The sequence below is a fragment of the Bos javanicus genome, chromosome 4 (assembly GCF_032452875.1).
Source record: "Bos javanicus breed banteng chromosome 4, ARS-OSU_banteng_1.0, whole genome shotgun sequence".
NCBI lineage: Eukaryota > Metazoa > Chordata > Mammalia > Artiodactyla > Bovidae > Bos > Bos javanicus.
The window spans coordinates 104,388,529-104,414,706 of record NC_083871.1 but is presented as its reverse complement, the minus strand read 5'-3'; the positions used below and the strand labels follow the sequence as shown (position 1 = coordinate 104,414,706).

At 45.6% G+C, this 26,178-nt stretch overlaps 2 protein-coding genes across 2 annotated transcripts in view; one reads left to right on the top strand and one right to left on the bottom strand.

Annotated features, from left to right (window-relative positions):
• Positions 1–6,449: 6,449 nt before the first annotated feature.
• Positions 6,450–16,483, bottom strand: RAB19 (RAB19, member RAS oncogene family). Its single transcript, XM_061414895.1, has 3 exons — positions 16,283–16,483; positions 13,635–13,818; positions 6,450–8,086 (listed from the first exon to the last, which is right to left on the bottom strand). Exons 1-3 carry the CDS (start codon positions 16,481–16,483, stop codon positions 7,818–7,820), a joined length of 654 nt encoding a protein of 217 aa, XP_061270879.1. The 3' UTR covers positions 6,450–7,817.
• A 6-nt stretch (positions 16,484–16,489) lies between these two features.
• Positions 16,490–26,178, top strand: part of SLC37A3 (solute carrier family 37 member 3) — a 69,529-nt gene continuing 59,840 nt past the window's right edge. The window contains exon 1 of the mRNA XM_061414887.1: positions 16,490–16,667. The gene's annotated coding sequence lies outside the window, so the exon portion shown is untranslated. The remainder of the gene's footprint in view (positions 16,668–26,178) is intronic.

The window sequence follows — 26,178 nt, the reverse complement described above, 5'->3', positions numbered from 1 at the left end:
CTGTGACCACCATGGACTATTATAGTCTTTGGAATTCTCTAGGCCAGAATACTGGAGTGGGTAGCCTTTCCCTTCTCCAGGGGATCATCCCAACCTAGGGATCGAATCCAGGCCTCCCACGTTGCAGGTGGATTCTTTACCAGCTGAGCCACAAGGGGAGCCCAAGAATACTGGAGTGCGTAGCTTATCTCTTTTCCAGCAGATCTTCCTGACCCAGGAATCAAACCGGGGTCTCCTGCATTACAATTCAGTTCAGTTGCTCAGTCGTGTCTGACTCTTTGTGACCCCATGGACTGTAGCACACCAGGCCTCCCTGTCCACCACCAACTTCCTGAGCCTGCTCAAACTCATGTCCATTGAGTCAGTGATGCCATCCAACCATCTTATCCTCTGTTGTCCCCTTCTCCTCATGCCTTCAATCTTTCCCAGCATCAGGGTCTTTACCAATGAATCAGTTCTTCTCATCAGGTGCCCAAAGTATTGGAGTTTCACCTTCAGCATCAGTCCTTCCAATGAATATTCAGGACTGATTTCCTTTGAGATTGACTGAGTTGATCTCCTTGCAGTCCAAGCGACTCTCAAGAGTCTTCTCCAACACCACAGTTCAAAGCCCACAGCACATTACAGGCGGATTCTTTACCGACTGAGCCATCAGGGAAGCACGGAATTGACTTGTCAGGTTCATATTGTAAATGGCCAGCAAAGGACTTAAATCCCTTGAGGGGCTACCTGAGTAATAGCTACATCTCTGCACATGTCAAAATGTTACAGAAAGTCAATGTACACAATCATGTTGAAAGAGTCACTTTTTGTGGGATCCCAGCTTTTCTGTAATGTAATTTTTTCTTCAGTGTGCACCAGAAGAAAAAATTACTAAAAATGTTACACTGGAAAAAAATATGAACTTTTCTAAAGCCAGTGGTCCTCACCTCTTTGCCCAAGTGACAAATCCCTTTCTTAGTTTTTCCTCAGTAATACATAATCTTAGTAATTCCCTTAGGTATTTAAAAATGTTTCAGTGTTTTTGTATGATATACAATGGTTAAAGTTAAAAAGCAATACTAATGGCTGATAAATTATTAAAGGTTATAAATTTATTTAAAATGTAATTATTTTCTCCTTAGGCCCTTTTGAGCTCATTTTAAGATTCTTTTTTATAGCTTTAGTGAGATGTAATTCATATACCACACAATTCACTTATTTAAGTATACAGTTCAATGGGTTTTGTTATAATACATTTTTAAAAATTGTGGTAAAATAATAAATATCAAAAATGTTAAGGGTATAATTCAGTGGCATTAATTACATTTATAATGTTGTGCACCTATCATCAACAGTGAAATTTATACATTCAGATATACTAATTTTTTTCCCACTAAAATGATGTTCACTCAGTCATTTTTATTTACATTAAAGCATTGCTGAATTTTAAAATAACCTATGTTTTGTTTTGGAGATATATAGACAATAAAATACCGACAGACAACTGCCACACACATACAAGCTTTTATATGGAGAATGCCTATATTCTTTGAAAAAATAACTGATTTGGTATATCTATAAATGTTAATTTTGTTTCTGTAATTGAAATTTCATTTCTAGATTAGATGAGATTTCAGGCTGCTATTTGTAATCAACTTTCTAAAAATTAACACAATTATTACACATTATTAAACTTATGTGTGGGTAGTTTTTATTCCCAAATGAATAAAAAACTCACTGAGTATAATTATCACACTGTGATCTCTTCTAAAGGTTGGTCTTTTCAAGTTCTAGAGACATTTTGATATACTATGTAGGAATAAGTAAATGAAAGTTGCAATGGTAGTAAAAGCAACTTCTATTCAGGTGAAGAGCAATCTTTGAATGACTTTGCAGAATTATCACCTATTCTGTGCTGCTTCTTAACTTGCGCTTTAATTTCAGCATTCCTGGAGCTTCCAGTTTGGGGCAATTATTTTGGGGTATAAATTAAACAATGTATGAATCAGAAGAAACTGTATGATGTCAAGAACATTTTAGCAGCTTCCCTTCTGCTAATGGTAAACCAACTAGTGAGTCGTTTGTGAATTGTGAGACTTACACATTCAATAATTGATCACAAGCTCTTGAACAGATTATACTGATATTGTTGAAAATGAAAGAAATTCAGCAGGCACTGTTATTGCCTTTGGTGACATGAATCCCTGGAACCTCTTGTCAGTCTCAGGGAGGTTTGCAAAACAGCTGTGGGAGCCCCGAGGCATGCTGCTGGGTGGTTCCTCCTCTCAATCTAAGCCTTGGGCTGTGATGGCTGGACATCAGGCTGGCAGAAGCCACCCTGGTTGGCCCTGGATCACAACCATGTCACCTTACATAGGAGGGAACTCGAGTTTCTACATCATACCTGTTCAAAAGGCAGAGCACTCAGCCTGGGCCAGGCGTATTTCAGGCACAGCTCCTTCATAACTCCCCTGAAGTTAGATGGGACTCACCCAGTGCCTCCAACCTGCTACCCTTTCCTCACCCTGCCCCTTCCTCACTGCCTTTTCTCCCCTTCAGCTTCTTGTATAGAGAGAGCTGCACAAGTGTTCTTTGAAGGATGTGAAAACTTACGTATGAGAGTTTATCTTGCAGTGAGTGTACTTGTGTGTTGGTGTGTGTGTGTATGTGTGTGTAGAGGGTGATGAGGGGTTAATGTGATAGAGCCCAAATCCAGTACTGATCATTGTCTGAGAAAGCATATAGCATAACTGTTGAGTGGGCTCTGGAGCCAGATGATTTGGGTTTGAATCCTGGCTCTGCCACTTACTAGCTGTGTGACTTTAATCTCTCCATGTCTCATGACCTCATTTTTAAGATAAGAATTACAAATAATACCTACTTCAAAAGATAGCTGATAGGATACACTGAGTTATGCCTTCCTTGGCAGCTCAGTGGTAAAGAATCCAACTGCCAAGCAGGAGATGGGGGTTCGGTCCCTGGGTTGGGAAGACCCCCCGGAGAAGGACATGGCAACCCACTCCAGTATTCCTGTCAGGAAATCCCATGGACAGAGGAGACTGGCAGGCTAGAGTCCATGGGGTTTTAAAAGAACTGGACATGACTTAGAGAGTAAACAACAGCAAAGTATAAATAAAATCCTGCGGACTTTCCTGGCAGTCCAGAGATTAGGACTCTGTGCTTCCACTGCAGTGGCTTCAGGGTACCATCCCTGGTTGGGGAACTAAGATCCTCCAAGCTGAGCTGCCAAAAAAATAAAAAAATAAAAAATTTGGTACAGTGTCAGGCATATAGTAATTGCATAGTAATGTGTTTGCCATTATTATTACCATAGTAGTACTATTACTGTTACTATTAGTAGACCATTTTAGTAATAGAGAGGGGAAGAGATTTAGGAATAATGTATGAACAATAAAATTTTCAAATTTTATTTATATTGGTTTTGAAAATTTTTGGCCATGCCCTGCAGCATGTGGAATCTTAGTTCCCCCACCAGGAATCGAACCTGTGCCCCCTCCAGTAGAAACATGAAGCCTTAACCACTGGTCTGTCAGGGAAGTTGCAACAGTGAATTATTTATTTATTTATTTGGCTGCACTGGGTCTTAGTTGTGGCAGGTGGGATCTAATTCCCAGACCAGGAATCAAACCTGGGCCCCCTACATTGGGAGCCCAGAGTCTTAGCCACTGGACCACCAGGGAAATCCCCCAAAAATGAAATATTAACTGAAAAATGTACTTATACAAGGAAACGTACTTGACACTGGCAGACGAAATAGAGGCATTCATAATCTTTTTATTCTTTCAAAATGTCCCTTTGGAACTTAATTTCATATAACTCACTTGTTAACAACCATACAGTTTTGCGGACGTGAGAAAATCACCAGCAGTCAGTCAACACAGAGCCTTCCTTCACCAGAGCTCTAAAGCAGAACTCACCTGATGAGCTTCTAGTGCCCTGCAAGCCTGTGCTGAGCTTCAGAAAAGCCTGCACCTCTTTCCAAAGAAAGGCAATGCCAAAGAATGTTCAAACTACCGCACAATTGCACTCATCTCACACAGCTAGCAACGTGCTGCTCAGTCCTCCAAGCCAGGCTTCATCAGTACGTGAACAGCGAACTTTCAGATGTTCAAGCTGGATTCAGAAAAGGCAGAGGAACCAGAGATCAAATTGCCAACATCCGCTGGATCATCGAAAAAGCAAGAGAGTTCCAGAAAAACATCTGCTTTATTGATTATGCCAAAGCCTTAGACTGTGTGGATCACAACAAACTGTGGACAATTCTTCAAGAGATGGGAATACCAGACCAGGTGATGTGTCTCCTGCGAAATCTGTGTGCAGGTCAAGAAGCAACAGTTAGAAATGGACATGGAACAACAGACTGGTTCCATGGGAAAGGAGTACGTCAAGTCTGTATATTGTCACCCTGCTTATTTAACTTATATGTAGAGTACATCATGCGAATGCTGGGCTAGATGAAGCACAAGCTGGAATCAAGATTGCTGGGAAAAATATCAATAACCTCGGATATGCAGATGACACTACCCTTATGGCAGAAAGTGAAGAAAAACTAAAGAGCCTCTTGATGAAAGTGAAAGAGGAGAGTGAAAAAGTTGGCTTAAAACTCAACATTCAAAAAACTAAAATCATGGCTTCTGGTCCCATCACTTCATGGCAAATAGATGGGGAAACAATGGAAACAGTGTCAGACTTTACTTTTTTGGGCTCCAAAATCACTGCAGATGGTGACTGCAGCCATGAAATTAAAAGACACTTGCTCCTTGGAAGAAAAGCTATGACCAACCTAGACAGCATATTCAAAAGCAGAGACATTACTTTGCCAACAGAGGTCCATCTAGTCTAAGCTATGGTTTTTCCAGTAGTCCTGTACGGATGAGAGAGTTGGACTGTAAAGAAAGCTGAGCACCGAAGAATTGATGCTTTTGAACTGTGGTGTTGAAGAAGACTCTTGAGAGTCCCTTGGACTGCAAGGAGATCCAACCAGTTAATCCTAAAGGAAATCAGTCCTGAGTGTTCATTGGAAGGACTGATGCTGAAGCTGGAGCTACAATACTTTGGCCACCTGATGCAAAGAACTGACTCAGTGGAAAAGACCCTGATGCTGGGAAACATTGAAGGTGGGAGGAGAAAGGGATGACAGAGGATGAGATGGTTGGATGGCATCACCCATTCAATGGACATGAGTTTGAGTAAGCTCCAGGAGTTGGTGATGGACAGGGAGGCCTGGCGTGCTGCAGTCCATAGGGTCGCAAAGAGTTGGCATGACTGAGTGATTGAACTGAAGTTTTTAAAGCAGACCTCTGTGTGCCCTCAGCCAGGAAAGCTGCTCCACTTCCAACCCTTCTGTCCCAGCACCATCATTTCAACAGAGCCCACACTGGCTAATTACAGGTTGCTGGTGTTCGGATGAACTTGTTCTCACATATATAAACCTGTTGGTAGGAGTATTTAATTCCAGATAACCCGCAGAATGCATCATCCTAGACGCTGATGAGGTTTTCGAGTGTTGGCTAAGACTGATATACAGATAAATGAAGGAGGAGTGGTGTGAACCCTTCACCTCATAGCCCGCTCAGCCTCTTTCTTCTCTGCCCACTTTCCCCTGATCCACTCAGTTTTCCTTCTCCTTCTTAATGACTGCCTGCTCACTGTCTCTTCTGAAAATTGCTCAGTGGTTTGGTATAGGTATATTGCTGATCTGCCTTGTGAACTCCTGCTTCACATAACCCTTTCCTTTTTAAAAGTTATTTTTGGCTGCAGTGGGTCTTTGTTGCTGTGCACAGGCTTCCTCTAGTTGTGGGGTGCGGGCTTCTCACTGTGGTGGGTTTTCTGGTTGCGGAGCGCGGCCATGTGGCCTCAGTAGTTGTGGCGCACAGGTTCAGTTACCCTGAACCATGTGGAATCCTCCCATACCAGAGATCAAACCCGTGTCCCTGCATTGACAGGCGGATTCTTAACCACCAGACCACCAGGGAAGTCCAGCCCTTTCTTTAGAAGGAGAGTATGTATGTTAAAAAGGTTAGTCTGCTTTGATGCATTTGTTCCTTCTGGCTTATAATAGATTTCCTCCCTGTTTCCAAAAGGTAGGTTGTTTCGTTTCCACAATAAACATATTGATGTGAACTAAGATGTAATTAATTCTCCGTTGGCTCACTCCCACCCTCACCTACCCTCTGTATAGTAGCAGTTCTCAAGATTTAGTGTGGGGAGAATCACCTGGCAAGCTTGGTGAAGTGTGGGTTTCTGAAAAGATTCTGATTCAGTGGGTCAGCCTTGGGTGTCAGGAATCAGAGATAAACATCCCCTGGCCACTCTCAAAGGTGTGGTTGGGGAACCCCACTTAGAGAAGTGTTGCTCTATTATACAGTCCAATGGCTAGATGGTGTGAGCCGCACATGTAATTTAAAATTTCTAGTTGTCACATTAAAAAAAGTAAAAAGAAACAGTTGAAATGTTAATATATATTTTATTTAACCTAGAAAATCTAAACTATCATTTTAACATATAATCAATATAAAATTTATTAGGAAGATAGTTTACATTTTTTTTTTTGTACTGTCTTCAAAATCTGCTATATATGGGGTGAGAAGTGGGAGAGAGGTTCAAGAGGGAGGGGACATATACCTATGGCCGATTCATGTTGATGTATGGCAGAAACCAACACAATATTGTAAAGCAATTATCCTCCAATTAAAAACAAATTAACTAGCAATTTAGAAAAATCTGGTATATATTTTACATTCAGCTCATCTCAAATTCAAATTCACCACATTTTAAGTGTTTAGTCATCATATGTGGCTAGTAGCTGTTTGTTTAGATCTGGTCTCAGCCTATGGATAGTGATGCTAAGGTTTGAAATGCCTGGGAACCCTCACCTGGACCCTGGGCAAGCCCCTCATAGACATTTCCCCTTTTAGAGCTAGTTTTGTGGCTGGACCAGCCCTTGTAGTTCTTATTAGGATTGCAAGACATCCTCAGCAACAACCCTTGGGGAGCTTTGAAAAAACGAGGTTTATGACTTACAGGTTCCACAGGGTACATGGCTTGCCCCAGCCACACAGTGAGGTTAGTGTTGGTTTGATACATGTCTATGAGCCAATTTAATTTCAATTCAGAACTAATATTTGATCCTGCAGATAACTGGGTGTTTTAGAAAGAAATCATATGCATCTCCTACATCCTAGGAGTCTGGTTCAATCAGCCCAACTAGGATAAAGTGAAATCCACTTCTCTCTCCATCACATGGCTCCTGACCATTTGGCAAGACAGTATTTATGGTCTTCAGCTCAAAAGGCTTTGCTCCCCAAACTAAGCCTCAAAGTGTGAATGTCAGGAAGCAAAAGTTAACAACATCTGGTCATCATGGCAGGCTGTTCCCCCATCCTCCTGTGTCCACACTGTTTTAAACCACTCTGGAATGTTCCAAACATCCTCTCGATAATCCTCTCTTCTTCTTTCCTTCACTGCTCACTTCTCCAAACGAGAGGCAAAGTTCAGTAGAAAACAGCTGGAGGGCTGGGGAGACAGAAGGGGAAAGATGCACAGAAAGGGAAAAAAAGAACAAATCTTGTCCTGCCACCCCTGGGCCTCGAGTCCTAGGAAAAGTCAAGAGAAACAGGGGTGTCCTCCGTTGTCAGAATCAGTGTCCCCTCCTCTGGTGTGAACTGAGGCCAAAGGGCGCCCCCCGACCCCCACCCCAGGCAGGAAGGAGTAGAAACAGAGGCAAGTCCGGTTACTCAGCAGACTCGAGGCCAGCAGCTGCCCTTGGTTTCAGAGGTGGCCTCTGCTGGGTGTGACCTGCCTGGGGAACCCTCTCAGCAGGTGCACTGATTCTTCTCCCTCGGGGCCGGGGCCATGAGGACTGGAGTGGACTCCAGCGGGAGGCTGCCCGGGGCGCCCTCCCCGTACAAGGGCAGGCTGTGGCGGGCCATCAGCTCCCTAGCCATCAGCACGAAGACCTCGTCGATGTTCTTGGACTCCTTGGCAGATGTCTCCAGAACAGCCAGGAGGCCGTATTTCTCAGCCAGGATGCAGGCATCCTCAAAGAGAACGTGGCGTTTTTCCCACAGGTCACACTTGTTCCCTGGGAGTGAGAGAGAAGCAGATATTCCGGGGAGTAACTTCCTCTGGTTTTTTAAAAGGTGGAATTAAAAAGAACATTTTAGTTCAGCAGATGCCAAAGAAAGATAGGAGACAGAACATCCACCTAACCTAGGAAAGGAAGAAAGTGAAAGTGAAGTCTCTCAGTCCTCTCTGACTCTTTGTGACCCCAGGGACTGTAGCCTACCAGGTTCCTCCGTCCAGGGGATTTTCCAGGCAAGAGTACTGGAGGGGGTTGCCATTTCCTTCTCCAGGGGATCTTCCCGACCCAGGAATTGAAACCCAATCTCCTGCATTTCAGGCAGGCGCTTTACCCTCAACCGTTACACTGAGGGAGTAAGAAGAGTTAAGAAGTTAGAGAAACAGAGCAAATGGGAAGCAGAAAAAGATGCAAAGCAGCAGTCTTCAGGGGGAGAGCAGGGCGTCTTATGAACGGTGTTCAGAAATTCGCGATGAGGTAGTACGCCGAGGGTTTAAACGGAGACTGAGGAGCTGGCCTCCCTGTGAACGGCTGGAGCTGAAGGAACACGACAGCTAACGCACAACCGTCTCTTTGACTTTTGTACAGTGGTGACGTGGCCTCGAGGGGCTGGGGTAAACTTTTGGGAGAGAAAGACTCCTTTGTGTGAAGAACCGTGGAGATGGAATGGGAACTGTGGTGGAAGGGCAGGGACACCTCTGTGACGGAATGACACCGCTGACTATCCCAGATTAAGGCGAGGAGGCCACTGACAGAAAACAACAGCAAGACCCCTCGTGTCAGCCCTCGGGGTTGGATGCGTCACAAACCGGAACACCGGGGACACTTTGAGATCATCTCTGGGGGCGTTTCTGGAACCAGTTAAGAAGTGAGGGCAGAGACGGTTGTTACAACAGACACACGAGGGAGTAAATGACCAAGAAACAGTTGTGAGATTCCCAGAAATCCCCCCACATCTTGGCATCTGTTCCCCTCCTCTGCCCCACCTGTTTCTGCAGAGGAGGGAAGGGGGGTGAAGGGCGGGGCCATATGGGCGGGACAAGGAGGGCGGGGTCATAGGGGGCGGGACAGGGGGTGGGGCCTAAGGGGCGGGGCCAGCAAGGGAGGCGAGGGAGGTGCAGAAGGGAACTGGCCCAGGCAGGGTGGCTTTGCAGGGCAGCTTTCGAGGTTCTTCTGCTCCAAGATATTCCGGGAAGCCTGCGAATTTAAAGGATACAGCCCACCTTCCTGGGGAAACCTCCAGTGAGATTAGAACTGCGTGGTTCCCCTCGGTGAGATGCATGGGATTCGCACCTAAGCTTCATTCCCTGGAAACTGCCGTTGGTGGGGTTTCCTTCCCTGCCTGCTCAGCTCTGTCATTGGCCGGGGGTGCGGGGGGCGCGCGGGGGGGGGGGGGACCCTCGGAGCCTCTCATTCAGCAGGGCAGGACAGTTTCCCTGGGTTGAGGTCTCAGCACTGTGCTAAGTGCTTTATGTGTTCCTTTATTTAATCCTTTCAATTCAACCATACCTTTGAAGCAGGTGCTAGCTTTATAGATGAGAAAGTCAAAATTCAGAGAAAGGGATGAACCCAAGTTCAGACAGGCAGGACAGAGAGGGAGATTTGAACCCAAATCTGTTTGACTGCAAAGTTCAGGCACTAGAGTGGATGAGACACTGCTTCAACCAGAGCTTCAGGGGACCCTGGGTGACTGTTAGCCTGACCAACTGCTGGAAAGTGTTTGGAAAGGAACTGACCCCATGGAGGCTCTAGTTCAAACCCTGCCTCACCCATCAGTAAGTACCTTGACCCAGTTACTTAGCACCATATTCAATCTCCAGAGGCTTCGATTTCCTCAGCTGGGAAACGAGGATGGTGGTCTCTGCTTCTTTGGATGGTTGTGAGGGTTAAATGAAGGGACTCAGCGGATTCAGAGTGGAGTTTAGTACATGTCACCTGTTATTACCTCTTCTTACCAACCCTCCTTGTTCCCACAGGTCAGGAGAAACTATCATGAAAGGTGTCAGAGACCTCGGCCAGTGTCCTCCCTGGTGCTTCGAAGAAGTGGTTATTGAGGAAGAAATCTAGGCCTTTTGGAGGTGGGTGGGGAAGGATCCGTGTTAATTTGTGTAAACACAGAATAAGTGCCTTTAGAAGTGTCCAATAGATCAGAAGTCAAATCAAAAAAGTTTCTGGTTCCAAAGGGGACCTTTGGCTGAGAAGTAAAAAGAAGAGACATTCTTCCCCAAAGAGACAAGTGGTCCTCTGTGTGGAGGCCACCTGGCCTCACTAATCTCTCTTTCCTGGTTTCAGGCATGTGGGGAAAGACACCATCCCTCTGAAAAAAGGAGGGGACTAAATTTGAGGCACGTTTTCTTTGGCTGGCCGTGGATTAGGGGCTTCTGATCTGACGCAGCAGGAAGGGATGAGCCCTGTTGAGGCTCTTGGAGTGACTTTGATTAAGTTACAAGAAGCAGAATGAGTTACAAAGCAGCATTCTCCTCAAGGCTGTGCATACAACAGGGGCTAGTTGTTGTTGTTCTGTCAGTCAGTCGTGTCAGACTCTCTGCGACCCCATGGACCACAGCACGCCAGGCTCCCCTGTCCTTCACTATCTCCCAGAGTTTACTCAAACTCACATCCATTGAGTCAATGATGCCATCCAACCATCTCATCCTCTGTCGTCCCCTTCTCCTCCTGCCCTCAATCTTTCCCAGCATCAGGGTCTTTTCCAATGAGTTGGCTCTTTGCATCAGGTGGCCAAAGCTAGACTATGACTTAGAGCAGCAAAGACAGGGGAAGAGTGGTTCTAGAATAACAAGTCCTTTCTGGAGTCTGGATGATAATAATAAATGGACTGAGTGTGCCAGCGATGTGTCCATCAGCGGAGGTCCAGGGTGAGCACCTTACCCCAGGTCCACCTGCCCAGAGGCTGGCCAGCAACCTGGGCCTGGCTTTGATGTGAAAAGAAAGAATGGGACAATGGGGTTTCCTTTCTGAGGAATGTGAGCTAGAGGGTATGAGAGAATGAGGGATTTTGTGGCAGGAGCAGGCTGGGGATGATGCCTGGAGGAACCCAAGAGGGAGGGCTCAGGGTGAGAGAGAGTGGCCAGCCCACACCCCACCCCACATGTAAGAAGCAGCTCTGAGAGAGGAGATAGATGCACAATAGTGGAGGAAGCTTGCCAGGTGGCTCAGTGGTAAAGAATCCCCCTGCCAAGACAGAAGACATGGGTTCGATCCCTGGGTCAGGAAGATCCCTTGGAGTAGGAAATGGCAACGCGCTCCAGCATTCTTGCCTGAAGAATTCCATGGACAGAGGAGCCTGGTGGCCTACAGTCCATGGGGTTGCAAAGAGCACAGACAGTGGAGGAGCCTGGTTCATCGATCCCAGCCTGAGAGGAGGGTGGCCTGGCTCCATTGTGGCTCCTCCTCTCGGTGAGTTTGGTTGCTGACTTTTCCTAGGTCCCAGGGACTTGTACCCTCACCATAAGCCCCCCCTCAATTATTTAAGGGACATTGATGAGTGTGTTCCCTCAAACATACTTCTAGAAGGAAATCCCACCCTTTATGACACACTTACTATGTGCCAGGCACTGTCAAGCAATGCATACACTTTTTCTCACTAAATCTTTACAACCCCAGTGAATATTGATCAAATGTTATAGATGAGGAAGCTAAGGTTCAGAGGGTAACTTAGCACAGAGCTAGGATATGCTTATCAATGGGTAGCTCTTTCTTAGTCCCACAGCAGCTGTCTAGACCTTTGCTCTGCAGACTTTAATTTGCACAAGAATCTCTCTAGGATCAATTCATCCAGTAGATCTGGGGTAAGGCCTGAGATGGGGCATTTGTAACAAACCCCAAAGTGATGCGGATGCTATAGATTTTTAGGGAAGTGGAAATACACTCTGTGATATCTTCATGATGAATACTTGTCATCATATACTTATCCAAATCCATAGAAAGCACAACACCAAGAATGATTCATAATTTAAACTATGGACTTTAGATGATTATGATGTGTCCATGTAGGGTCATTCTTTGTAACAAATGTACCACATTGTTAGGGGACATTGACATGGGAGGGGCTATGCATGTGTGGGGACTTCCCTGGTAGCTCAGCTGGTAAAGAATCCTCCTGCAATGCAGGAGACCCTGGTTCAATTCCTGGGTCGAGAAGATCCCCTGGAGAAGGAATAGGCTACCCATTCCAGTATTCATGGGGCTTCCTGGTGGCTCTGATGGTAAAGAATCTGCCTGCACTGCAGGAGACCTGGGTTCAATCCCTGGGTTGGGAAGATCCCCTGGAGGAGAGCATGGGAACCCACTCCAATATTCTTACCTGGAGAATCCCCATGGACAGAGGAGCCTGGTGGACTACAGTCTGTGGGGTCACAAAGAATCAAGAGTCGGACATGACTGAGTGACTAGCACAGCACATGCATGTGTGGGTACAGGGGACATATGGGAAATCTCTGTATCTTCCTCTCAGTTTTGCTAAGAACTTTAAACTGTTCTGAAAAAATAAGTCTTAATACAACAAACAAAAACCCGGTGATGCTGCTGCTGCTGCTGGTCTGCAGGCCACACTTTGAGTAGTGAAAACTAAACCAGGTTGCCAAAATGAACGAGCCACCTGGTAGACAGTAGTGTCCTCAGGAGGGGTGGTGCGCTGCTTGCAAAGCTAATGCTGTAGGGAACTGACAGTATGTTGTGCTCCATCACGTCCGACTTGTTGCAACCCCATGGGCTGTAGCCCACCAGGCTCCCCTGTCCATGGGATTTCCCAGGCAAAAATACTGGAGTGGGTTGCCATTTCCTACACCAGGGGATCTTCTTGACTTAGGGATTGAACTCACTGTCTTGCGTCTCCTGCATTGGTAGGCAGATTCTTCACCACTGCACCGCCTGGGAAGTTACCCATTTGCGAATATACAATGGGACTGCACCTATTCCAAGCTGCGAGTTCACTTAGTGTAGTTGAAGTTGATGTTAATTTTGATGTGAACTTGTTTTTAAGATTTGTTTAGGATCTTCGCAAGTGTGAGAAGTCATTCAAGAGTGTTGTCAGTCATAGTCATCTGAGTGGCTCAAGGGATTAAGAGCCATCTGAAGCTATGAAACTCACACTACAGAGTATTTGCTGTGTAGTCTGCAAATATGTGTGTTGAATCAGCCAGGGTGCACCTTCATCTATATGTCTCGGGTTTTTGCAATGAGAAACTCTAGGGTGGGGTCTTGGAGTCTATATTCTTTTTTTTTTTTTTTAGGCCTCGCAGTGCAACACGTGCCATCTAGTTCCCCACCCAGGGATTCAATGAGTGTGCCCTGCATTAAGAGTGCAGAGTCTCAACCGCTGGACTGCCAAGGAATCTGTATTCTTAACAAATTCACGCCACCCCCACTATCATGCTCAAGCGAACCTGATTGGAATTTCTGGCCCAGATGTTTTCTGAGGTCCTAGCCTCCACGTGTGCTGTTATGACTTCCTGTTCCACTGTCATTGGAAACCTGGAAAAAGCTGAGCATGCGGCGTAAAGGAAAGAGAAATGCCTTGAAATCCACATACCAATCAGCATGATGACCAAGTTCGCTGCTCCATATTTCTCTATCTCGTGAATCCAGTGAGGAACAGACTCGAACGTGGACCGCCGGGTGAGGTCGTAGGCGATGATGGCCGCGTGGGCGCTGCGGTAGTAGCTCTGGGTGATGGTCCGGAAACGTTCCTGGCCGGCGGTGTCCCACACCTGCATCTGCAGAAGGTCGGGCAAGGGGGTCTGCATGAGGAGTTCCCGTGTCTGATGCTCACCTAAGTTGTTTCCTGTGTCTCACTTCTAGAGATCCAGACTCACGAGGTCTGGGGTGGGGCCCAAGAGTCTGCTTTTTTCAGAGGCTCCCCAGTGTCATCTGGATGTGCTTTCAGGTTGGGAGTCATCACCTAAGGGACCCTTCAGCCTGAGAGGTGGATCCAGGGTACTAGGATGTGGTGTTCTTTGCCTTTCCAGCACACTCATCTCCTTGTCTAGATTTTGGATTTATTTTTTGACCCCGGTAAAGGTGAGGGCACTGGCTAAACTGCTTTGATTTTGAAGGACCACTCAGTCGTCTATGTTTAGAAGTGTGCCCATAATTATTGTTTAGTCGTGTACAACTCTGTGACCCCATGGACTGTAGCCCGACAGCTCCTCTGTCTATGGGATTTCCCAGGCAAGAATACTGGAGTGGGTTGCCATTTCCTCCTCTAGAGAATCTTCCTGACCCAAGAATCAAACCCAGGTTTCTTGCATCTCCTGCATTGGCAGGCAGATTCTTTACCACTGAGCCACCAGGGAAGCCCTTGTCCTCATAATACTACCTTCCAAATGAACAACCCAGGCAGTGGTACAAATTTATATTCCCTCCAAAAGTGTTTGAAGGTACTTATTTTTTCTTTTAGGTTTAAAAAATTTTTTTTAATTAAATTAATTTATTTATTTTTGGCCACATTGGGTCTTCACTGCTGCGCAGGTTTCCTCTAGTTGTGACGAGTGGGGGCTATGCTCTAGTTGCCGTGTGCGGGTTTCTCCTTGAGGTGGCTTCTCTTGTTCCAAAGCACGGGCTCTAGGGCACTTGGGCTTCGATAGTTGTGGTTTCCGGGCTCTAGAGCACAGGCTCAATAATTGTGGCACACAGGCTTTGTTGCTCTGGGGCATATGGGATCCTCCGAGACCAGGGATCGAACCCATGTCTCCTGCATTGGCAGGCAGATTCCCACTGTGCCACCAGGGGAGCCCCAGTACCTGTTTTTTTTTTTCATACTCTCACATTATTTATAAAGTTTATTTTTTAAAGAAAGTTTTCAAAGATACACACAACTAGAGAGAATAAAACATTGAACCCTTGCATAACCATATAATTATCAAGATTTTCCCACTCTTGCTTCATGGAGCCCTTTCTGTTGATTTATTTGAAATATTATTTTGAAGAGAATCCCAGACTTTGTGTCATTTCATGCCTACTTACTGGAGAAGGCAATGGCACCCCACTCCAGTATTCTTGCCTGGAAAATCCCATGGACAGAGGAGCCTGGAAGGCTGCAGTCCATGGGGTTGCTGACGGTCGGACACGACTGAGCGACTTCACTTTCACTTTTCACTTTCATGCATTGGAGAAGGAAATGGCAACCCACTCCAGTGTTCTTGCCTGGAGAATCCCAGGGATGGCGGAGCCTGGTGGCCTGCCGTCTATGGGATCACACAGAGTCGGACACGACTGAAGCGATTTAGCAATGCCTACTTACATACTTCCTTAATAAATGGACATTGTCTTTCATAACCATAACACCATTATCACTGCTAATAAACTTTTCAATAACTCCTTAGTATGATCTAATATTCAGACCAGATTAAATTTTCCTAAATGGTTCCAAAATATCTTTCTACTATTGTGTTTAATAAGGATCCCAAGCAAAACCCATTTATTACATCATCACCAACACTTTTTGATCCTTTTTTTTTTGCTTTTTGATCCTTTTTAATCAAATGGGTAAAAGGTATCTCAGTGTTAATTTCGTTGCTTTAATTATAAGACACACTGGGTACCTTTACTTCTTTGCATAAATGTATGAGCCAGTTTGCATAAAAATTATGAAGTAGTAGTTTTGTCATATCTGTGAATTGCCCACTTATTGTGTTTAGTTGTTGGTCTTTTCTTTGATATTTATCAGAGCTTTGCTGCGTGGCATGCAGGATCCTAGTTCCATGACCAGGGACTGAGCCCATGCCCCCTACAGGGGAAGCATGGAGTCCTAACCACTGGACTGCCAGGGAATTCCCTTATCAGAGTTCTTTTCATGTCAAAGAAATTAGCCTTCTGTGAGTTCCATATTTGCAAATGTTTCTTTCTGGTTTGTCATTCAGCTTTTGACTTTGTTCATGGTATTTTTGAGTGTGTAGAAGTTTGACCTTTATATGATTATATAGAAGAATATAAATTTGACCTTTAGATATAAGCGTTAGATGGAGCAATATTTTCCTTTATGGCTTGTGGGCTCTTGTCTTAATTTTAAGCCTGATTTTCCCCTTCCTCAGTGAGAAAAGTAAATACTCCCATGTGTTTTTTTTTCTGGTATTTTTATGATTTCATATTTTATATTTACATCTTTTATTCCTCAGGCCTGTGTTTCTGAGTCAGAGTCTGTGGGTAAAAGAGGCGGTCCCACCCCTGCGCCCCTCTGACCTTCACTTTCTTGCCGTCAATCTCCAGGGCACGCACAGTGAAGTCGACCCCGATCGTGTTCTGCTGTGCCTCCATGTAGACCCCGGACTTGAAATGCTGCACAACACACGTCTTGCCCACGTTGGAATCCCCGATGAGGATAATCTTGAACAAATAGTCAAAGTTCTCATCCACTGCCCTGGCTGAGCTGGAGAATTGCATGGCTCTTGCCACCTAGGATCAAGGAAGAAAAGAAGGAATTTAGCCTATCTTTAGTGAACAGCTACTGGCGGCCACGAACTATTCTTGGCACTCAGGATTCAGGACGGCACAAGACAGAGGAAGGTCACTGCTTTCCTGGCACAGACATCCTTGTGGGAGGAGAAGGACATTAACTACTGGTCAGGTAAGAGGGAGCTGCCCCCACAAACCCCACCTGTCCTAGGTGAGTTGATAGTACTTTAGGAGTGGCCTTGGAATGAAGGGGTTCTACGGTCTGGGCCCACTCTCAGATGGTAGCATTGACTGGACTTCGCTGGTGGTCCGGTGGTTAAGACTCCGCGCTTTCAGTGCTTCCACTGCAGGGGGCGAGGGTTTGATCCCTGGTCTGGGAACTAAGATCCCACACACCTTGTGGCCTGGCTCGGCAGGTGTGTTTTACCTGCCACTTATCAGGTGGACTGACCGGTTCCTAAAGGAAATCGACTCTGAATATTCATTGGAAAGACCGATGCTGAAGCTCCAATACTTTGGCCACCTGATATGAAGAGCCGACTCACTGGAAAAGACCCTGATGCTGGGAAAGATTGAGGGCAGGAGAAGGGGGTGACAGAGGATGAAATGGCTGGATGGCATCACCGACTCAATGGACATGAATTTGAGCAAACTCTGGGAGATAGTGAAGGACACTGCAGACCCATGCTGTAGTCCATGGGGTCGCAAAGAGTTGGACACGACTGAGCAACTGAACAGCATCAGTTGCGGAAGGCGGGCCTGGGTCTCAGCCTGTCTTCATGTCACACAGGAGGAAGACAGACTACTGGAAGTCTGAATGTCCAGGCAACCAGCAACAAACGCCAAGGATGCTTGACAGAGAAGTCAGTTTCAGAAAGGCTTTTCTTGTCTGGGAAACTATGATTTTGAGACTATTCAAAATGAAAAGTGTGGGGAATTCCCTGGTGGTCCAGTGGTCAGGACTTTGCACTTTCACTGCCCAGGCCTTGGGTTCCATCCTTGTTCTGGGAACCAGAATCCCACAGGCTGTGCAGCGTAGCCAAACAAAACAAAAGAAACAAACAAATGAAAAGCCCAGTGGTTCGAATGTTTGTGCTGTATTCTGCCACAGGCTGGAAAAAAAGTTTCTTATGACAGTGTCTCCCTAACTGACTATCAGAATTTCCTGGGAAGGTAATTAAATAATTAAATATACAGGGACCTCCCTGTGGCTCAGTGGTAAAGAATCTGCCTGCCAATGCAGGAGACACAGGTTTGATCCCTGGTTCTGGAGGATCCCACATACCTCGAGCAACTAAGCTCACGTGCTGTAACTACTGAAGCCCGTGTGTCTGGAGCCTGTACTCTGCAACAGGAGAAACCACCGCAAGGAAAACCCCGAGCATTGCAGCTAGAGAATAGCCCCTGCTTACTGCAACTAAAGAAGGCCTGCATGCAGTAACAAAGATCCAGCACAGCCAAAAATAAATAAATAATAAAAGAATTTTAAAAATATATGTATATAAGATCCGTCTAGTTAAGGCTATGGTTTTTCCAGTGGTCATGTATGGATGTGAGAGTTGGACTGTGAAGAAAGCTGAGCGCCGAAGAATTGATGCTTTTGAACTGTGGTGTTGGAGAAGACTCTTGAGAGTCCCTTGGACTGCAAGGAGATCCAACCAGTCCGTTCTGAAGGAGATCAACCCTGGGATTTCTTTGGAAGGAATGATGCTAAAGCTGAAACTCCAGTACTTTGGCAACCTCATGCAAAGAGTTGACTCATTGGAAAAGACTCTGATGCTGGGAGGGATTGGGGGCAGGAGGAGAAGGGGACGACAGAGGATGAGATGGCTGGATGGCATCGCTGACTCGATGGACGTGAGTTTGAGTGAACTCCGGGAGTTGGTGATGGACAGGGAGGCCTGGTGTGCTGCGATTCATGGGGTCGCAAAGAGTTGTACATGACTGAGCGACTGAACTGAACTGAACTGAACTGAACTGATATATACATATATATTCCGGAGCCCATCTCAGATCTGCTAAATAGATGTAAAAACATGCACACACACTCCCAGGTGATTTTGATAAGCAGCCAGGTTTGGGAAGCATCAACCAGTACGGTCAACCACCTGACACTTTATTCTTGCCCTCAGCATCTCTGCTTAAACATCCATCCACACTTCAATATCTCAGATCACAAGGAGCTCACTACCTCCTGACAAAAATCAATTTTGTGTGCACAGCTCTTATGTAGGGTTGAAATCTATGTCCTTGAGGTTTCTAACCGTGGACCCTCATGCTACGCCAGGATTCTTATTCCACATGACAGCCCAGCAGACATTTGGAGCAGCAAGCAGGTCCCCTTGAAGCAGATATCCCAGACCCTTTGACTGTTCTTCAGTTGTGTTGCGTCTCCTCATCAAATGTCTCATAAGAATACATGAAAGCTTATCTGTTTGATAACTAAATTTGATGTGCTGCAAATTGTCCCTGTCTATGACACCCTTCCTCATTTCTCCCTGGAGAATTCTTGCCTGGAGAATCCCAGGGATGGGGGAACCTGGTGGGCTCCCGTCTATGGGGTTACACAGAGTCGGACACGACTGAAGCAACTTAGCAGCAGCAGCAGCATGACATCCTTCCTCATTTCTCCCAGTTTTATTTTCTGGTCTTCTCAAAAGTCATAGAACATGACAAGTCTGTATCATCACACAAATTAAAATCTATACTTAAAAACCCTAAGCTTTAAATGAATGAAGGAGGTTCCCTGAAGCTACTGTGGCCGCCTGATCCAGCAAAAAAGAGAAACAGCCAAACCACTTTTTCCCCCTCTGGCTTTTCAAATAAAGAAAGCCATTCTACTTCCGGTGTCTAACCACTGTCATGTGAGCTGAAATCTGACTTCTCCCCTGACCTCGGCCGCCTCCCCCAGTAAGTCCTCAGGCTTTCCGCACAAGCCCCCTTCACACGCCCTGCAAGGAGAGAAGAGCCATGTCCACCCCCTGCAAAACCCTCCACCCCGCAATGTCCACCTGTTGCTCACCTGTTGCTCACGTCTGCCAGCAGGTGTTTGCTCTTTCTCCTGCTTTTCCTTTTGGCCCTCCGTGCCCCTTCTTCCTCCTGCCTCGAGGTGCGGTGGGAACTGTAGTTCTGTCCTCAGGTGTCAGGTTTAGTGGCTCGAGAAACCGAAAGGAAAGTGTAAACCTTCCCTCCGTCTCCCCCTCCCCCGCCATCCGGAGGAGCTGCCACTGGGTACAAAGCGCGGGGTGAGGTCCTGGCCACACCCGCCACGCTAAGTCAACTTTCCTCTGAGCGTGGAGCATCCCATGTCATCCATCACAGCCCGAACGAAAAGGACTAGCCAGCTGTATCAGCCAACACCTACTGAGCCGCCCTGTTTCTTTTTCCTGCTCGCCTTCTCTTGGGCGGCCCCAACCCCCATTTTTCCTGGTGTCCCCTGTTTGCCTGGAGTGGGGCTGGCTAGTTGAAGGACAACAAGTTAAAGGGGACTACAGACCTGGGTTTTGAGTCATTTAATTGTTTTGTGGGCTTGAATAACCTTTGCTGAGGCGTCACTGAGCGAAAGGAGGTGATCCAAAGAGAAGACTGAAAAACTAAATTGGGAAGATCCCCTGGAGAAGGAGATGGCAACCCACTTGGAAAATCCCATGGACAGAGGAGCCAGGCTAGCTACAGTCCATAGGTCGAAAGAGTCAGACACGACTTACCACTATCTTTTATTTCTTTCAAAGCTGAAAAAAAAAGTTTCCTTCCCCCCTCAAAATCTACCCCAAAACAAAGGTTAATTTCTAAGAAGACCTGGCATCTGTCAGTCCCCGATGGTGGCCATGGAAGCATCGAGCTGAATTGAATTTTCCTTTTTGACTTTCCCCTCACAGAGTCTGGAAGAGTCTCTGCTTCTCCTAGCCTGGGAACTAGCTTGTCTCCACTACGTAGAATGTGCCGAGTAGGCAGTTAAGCCACAAGCACCACATGCAAAACAAAACATCTGGATTGATAAAACACGAAACTGGTATAGTGTTTTCAAACTGTGGGCTGAGACTCATTATGAGTCATGAAGTCAACTTCAGTGGGTCGTAACCAGCATTTTTACAGAAGACATGAAGAAAGCAATTCAGAATGCATTCCTGTTTTCATGAACTGTTTGTGTCAGTTGTGAACAGGGAGGTGTGTGCCGGGGGTGATGTAAGATGCGCTTCTTACTGCGTGTAGAGGCCTGGCACCGAAAGAGAGGACAGTTGATGCACTACACAGCATTTCTTTAGAAAAACTGTAAATTATGATTTATCTTATCCAAAGTTCCATTTACACATCACTTGCAGGAACCTCTCTTTTTTTTAATTTAAACAAAAATTTTTGATTAGAGTATAATTGCTTTACAAACTTGTGTTAGTTTCTGCTGTACAACAACAACGTGAATCAGTTATATGTATTCTTATATCCCCAGGAGGGCTACCCAGGTAGCACAGTGGTAAAGAATCTGCCTGCCAATGCAGGAGACACAGCAGACTCGGATTTGATCCCTGGATTGGGAAGATCCCCTGGAGGAGGAAATGGCAACACACTCCAGTATTCTTGCCTGAAAAAATCCCATGGACAGAGAAGCCTAGAAGGCTATGGTCCATGGGGTCACAAAGAGTCAGACACGACTGAGCCAGTGAGCACACACGTATCCCCAGGAACCTCTCAGGGAGGATAAACCCAATGTTGGCAGGTAGAGCAAGAAAACAAACAACAACAAAAAACACTGCCAAATACTGCTGCTGCAGATCGTGTTTTGAAAGCCATGGTCATGTATATGGGGCTTGAAAATGAAGTATAAGTCAAGATCCATGGCAAACGTATGGGTAGGGGCAGGAAATAGAACCCATGAGACGTGTCAATGAGGTTAGGTATACAAATGTTTTCTTCTTCTCATATTGATTACTGATAAGGGAAAACAGCAACAACCAAAACCAGCTGACTCAGACTTCCCACTTGGGAAGGTGTCTAGAAGTAGAAATCAAATGGTAAAATGCCTGGATGGTTATGGACATAAGGAGAAATGCTGCTTTTCCCTACCCCAACCCTGTTCACCAATGTTGACTATAAGTGCAAAGAGCTGAGCTTGGGCTATGGGGGAGATGCATTCTTGACATGTGTGGTGGTGATACAGTTTACATACTTATTTTATACACACACACATATATATGTATGCATGGTAAGTCACTTCAGTTGTGTCCAACTCTTTTGTGATCCTTTGGAATGTAGTCCAACAGAATCCTCTGTCCATGAGGATTCTCTGGGCCAGAATACTGGTGTGGGAGACTTCCCTGGTGGTCCAGTGGTTAAGACTCCATGCTCCCAATGCAGGGGATCCAGGTTTGATCCCTGGTCAGGGAACTAGATCCCACACGCCACAACTAAGACCTGGTGCAGCCAAATAAATAAATACGTTTTAAAAAAGGGTTTCCAGATCTATTAAAAAAAAAAAGAATACTGGAGTGGGTTGCCGTGCCCTCTTACAGGGAACCTTCCCAACCCACGGATCAAACCCACATCTCTTGCATCTCCTGCATTGGCAGGTGGGTTCTTTACCACTAGCGCCACCTTAAGCCCCATATATGTGTATACACACACATATATTTCACAATGTATACATTTTACCATTTTAACTATTTTTAAGTGTGTTGTCCAATGGTATTAAATATAGTCACATTGTTGTGCAGCCATTACCACCATCCATCTCCAGAACGTTTTCATATCTCCAACTGAAACTATATCCGTTAAACAACTCCTTACTCCCTCCCCCCAGCCCTTGGTAACCACTATTCTACTTTCTGTCTCACTGGATGTGATTACCCTAGGTACTTCACACAAGTGGAATCACAGAGTATCTGTCCTTTTGTATGTGGCTTATTTCACTTAGCATAATGTTCCCAGGGCTCATCCACGTTGTAACATGTGTCACAGTTTCTTTCCTTTTCAAGGTTGAATAATCATCCAAAATTTGTTTTTTACAGTAAATGTGAAACATCTGATGGATTTATTGTTGCTCACCATGGTATCACATGGTATCATAGAGCCACACCCTCTGGGGACTGTGGAGCAAACTACCTCTAGCATTGTGTAAGTTCAGTTAAGTTCAGTTCAGTCTCTCAGTCATGTCTGACTCTTTGTGATCCCATGAATTGCAGCATGCCAGGCCTCCCTGTCCATCACCAACTCCCGGAATTCACTCAAATTCATGTCCATCGAGTCGGTGATGCCATCCAGCCATCTCATCCTCTGTTGTTCCCTTTTCCTCCTGCCCCCAGTCCCTCCCAGCATCAGAGTCTTTTCCAATGAGTCAACTCTTCGCATGAAGTGGCCAAAGTATTGTGTAAGGCAGTTACAAATGAAAAATAAGAGACAATTCTCCTTGTGGAAAATAAGGAAAGAGGACCTCCTCCTTTTTCTTTCAAAATTTCATTCTTTGTCCTTTTCAAATATATGTGAAAATGAAAGTCACTCAGTCCTGTCTGACTCTTTGCAGCCCCATGGACTGTAGCCTTCCAGCCTCCTCTGTCCATGGAATTCTCCAGGCCAGAATACTGGAGTGGATTGCTGTTCCCTTCTCCAGGGGATCTTCCCAACCCAGCGATTGAACCCAGGTCAGTCAAATGTATGTACATCTGTATAATGGCTAAACAATCTCTGCCAGCCTCACAACTCTGGAAAGTTTCCTCCAGGACCTGGCAGCCATCTTTTGAAATACAAATATCCAGGGAGATATCACCCCCAACTCCCAGTTCTTATGGGAGGAACTAAGTTCCTAAGTTTTCCATGGGAGCCTTGCTTCAGTTTGCAAAACCATATCCTGTCCTAAAGGTGCGACAAATTTGTTTCTTCTCTGGATAGACCAGTACAGATGGTCTTCCCAATGACTGTGATGAAACTGGAAGAACTATGTGTGACATAAGGTCCTGTTGAGTCCTCTTGAAACCATGTAACTCAGATTGTGACTTGAACCCATGGTTTTTTAACTCAAAAAACTAAAATCATGGCATCCAGTCCCATCACTTCATGGAAAATAGATGGGGGGAAAGTGGAGACAGTGGAAGATTTTATTTTCTTGGGTTCCAAAATCACTGTGGATGGTGACTGCAGTCATGAAGCTAAAAGATGCTTGCTCCCTGAAAGAAAAGTTATGACAAGCCTAAACAGTGTATTAAAAAGCAGAGACATCACTTTGCTGACAAAGGTCCGTCTAGTCAAAGTTATGGTTTTTCTAGAAGTCATGTATGAATGTAAGAGTTAGACCATAAAGAAGGCTGAATGATGAAGAATCGATGCTTTTGAATTGTGAGTCCCTTGGACAGCAAGTAGTCATGTACGGATGTGAGAGTTGGACCATGAATAAAGCTGAGCACTGAAGAATTGATTCTTTTGAACTGTGGTGTTGGAGAAGACTCTTGAGAGTCTCTTGGACTGCAAGGAGATCAAACCAGGAAATCAACCTGACTATTCATTGGAAGGACTGATGCAGGAGCTGAAGCTCCAATACTTTAGCCGACTGATGTGAAGAACTGACTCACTGGAAAAGACCCTGATGCTGGGAAAGATTGAAGGCAGGAGGCGAAGGGGACGACAGAGGATGAGATGGTTGGATGGCATCACCGACTGGATGGACATGAGTTTGAGTAAGCTCCAGGAGTTGGCGATGGACAGGAAAACCTGGCATGCTGCAGTCCATGGGCTCGCAAAAAGGTGGACACGACTGAGTGACTGACTGAACTGGAGAGCAAGGAGATCAAGCCAGTCAATCCTAAAGGAAATCAACCCTGAATATTCACTGGAAGGACTGATGCTGAAGCTGAAGCGCCATTACTTTGGCCACCTGATGTGAAGAGCCGACTCATTGGGAAAGTCGCTGATGCTGGGAAAGTTGAGGGAAGGAGGGTGACAGAAAATGAGATGGTTGAATGGCTTTACTGACTCTGGACATGAGTTAACCGTGGCATGTTGCAGTTTATGGGGTTGCGAAGAGTCGGACATGACAGCAACTGAGCAACAGCAGCAACAACACATGCCTGGTCTCAGGACTTAATAAAGGTCAGGTTCTTGATGTCTTATTGCAGAAAGAATTTAGTGAGAGACAAAGTAATAGGTAAGGAGAGGATTTATTTAGACAGAAACACTCCACAGAGTGTGGGCCATTTTAGAAGGTGAGAGGCCCTGAAATATTGTGTGGTTAGTTTTTAACAGGCTGGGTAATTTCAAAGGATAATGAGTGGGAGGATTATTCCAGCTGCTTCAGGGGAATGGGCAGGGATATCCATGAATTGGACTACTACTCACCTTTTGGTCTCTAAGGTTGAACTTAGAACTGTCGTGGTGACTGTGCGTGTCATCATTTAGTGTGCTGATGTGTTACTGAGGCTCAAAGTCTGTTGCTGTAGTTTAGTCACTAAGTTGTGTCCATGTCTGCCTTTTTGCAGCCTCATGGATTTCAGTTTGCCAGGCTCCCTGTCCTTCACGGTCTCCTGGAGTTTGCTCAAACTCAGGGCGCCTGTGTGTGTGTGTATGTGTGTGAGTCTGTCATTTAGCATGCTGATGTGTTACAATGAGCATATACTGAGGCACAAGGTCTAATGGAAGCCAACTCCTCTGCTATCTTGAACCTATTTGGTTCTAATCAGTTCATGTCATGTCCTTGGGCTATGTCACTCTTTTGAAGGATGTGCCCTACCCCCTTCCCTCCTGTTTCACTCTCACTTGAGGACTAGTACGGTGAGGGTAGAGTCTGCTTGGCTATGTAAAGGAAGGTTCCTTTCTGCCTTTGCAACCTCTTAGCATCGCAGAAGTCACATCTGTGCATCACAGTCTGATTCAAAGCTTATTCAATAATAAAATTTTTCTTAATCTGCTCTTTGTGAAATGGTTTTCTGAGTTGGAAGACTTGGGGGAAAAAAAAATTCCCTCACTGTTGAAAGAGAGCCCAGGAGGGCAGAACACCCTTGTTTGATGTTGTGTGTTGTAAGGCCTTTAATTTTTGCTTAAGTCTCAGTCCTGACTATTCATTGGAAGGACTGATGCTGGAGCTGAAGCTCCAATACTTTGGCCACCTGATGTGAAGAACTGACTCATTGAAAAAAAACCCTGATGCTGGGAAACACTGAAGGTGGGAGAAGGGGACGACAGAGGATGAGGTGGTTGGATGGCTTCACCGACTCGATGGACATGCGTTTGCGTAAGCTCCAGGAGTTGGTGATGGACAGGGAGGCCTGGCGTGCTGCAGTCCATGGGGTTGCAAAGCTTCGGACAGGACTGAGCGACTGAACTGACTGCCAGGATCTTAACATTTTCATTTATTGTTTGAGTGACTGGGGATGCAATGTACAACAGTGAATGATACCAACAGACTATTAGCCCTGTCTTTATCAGCAACTGCATTTAAAAAATATTTAAAAAATCTAAATCTTATGCTCTCATGGCAGGTCAGTGGCACAGAGTGTGAGTCTCAAAACAAAACACAGAATAAAGTTTTTTTTTTGAAAAAAGATGATTTATACATTATTTCTTCGCAGATTGTAACTTCTCTCTCCGTCCCTGCCTCTTTTTCTAAGAGTCCTGGCCGATGACCGACCGTCCGCCCCCACTCAGACCCGCCCGGTTCACCCAGGCCTTGCATGGCGGCCGGAAGTTAACTTTCTCCGCTTCTC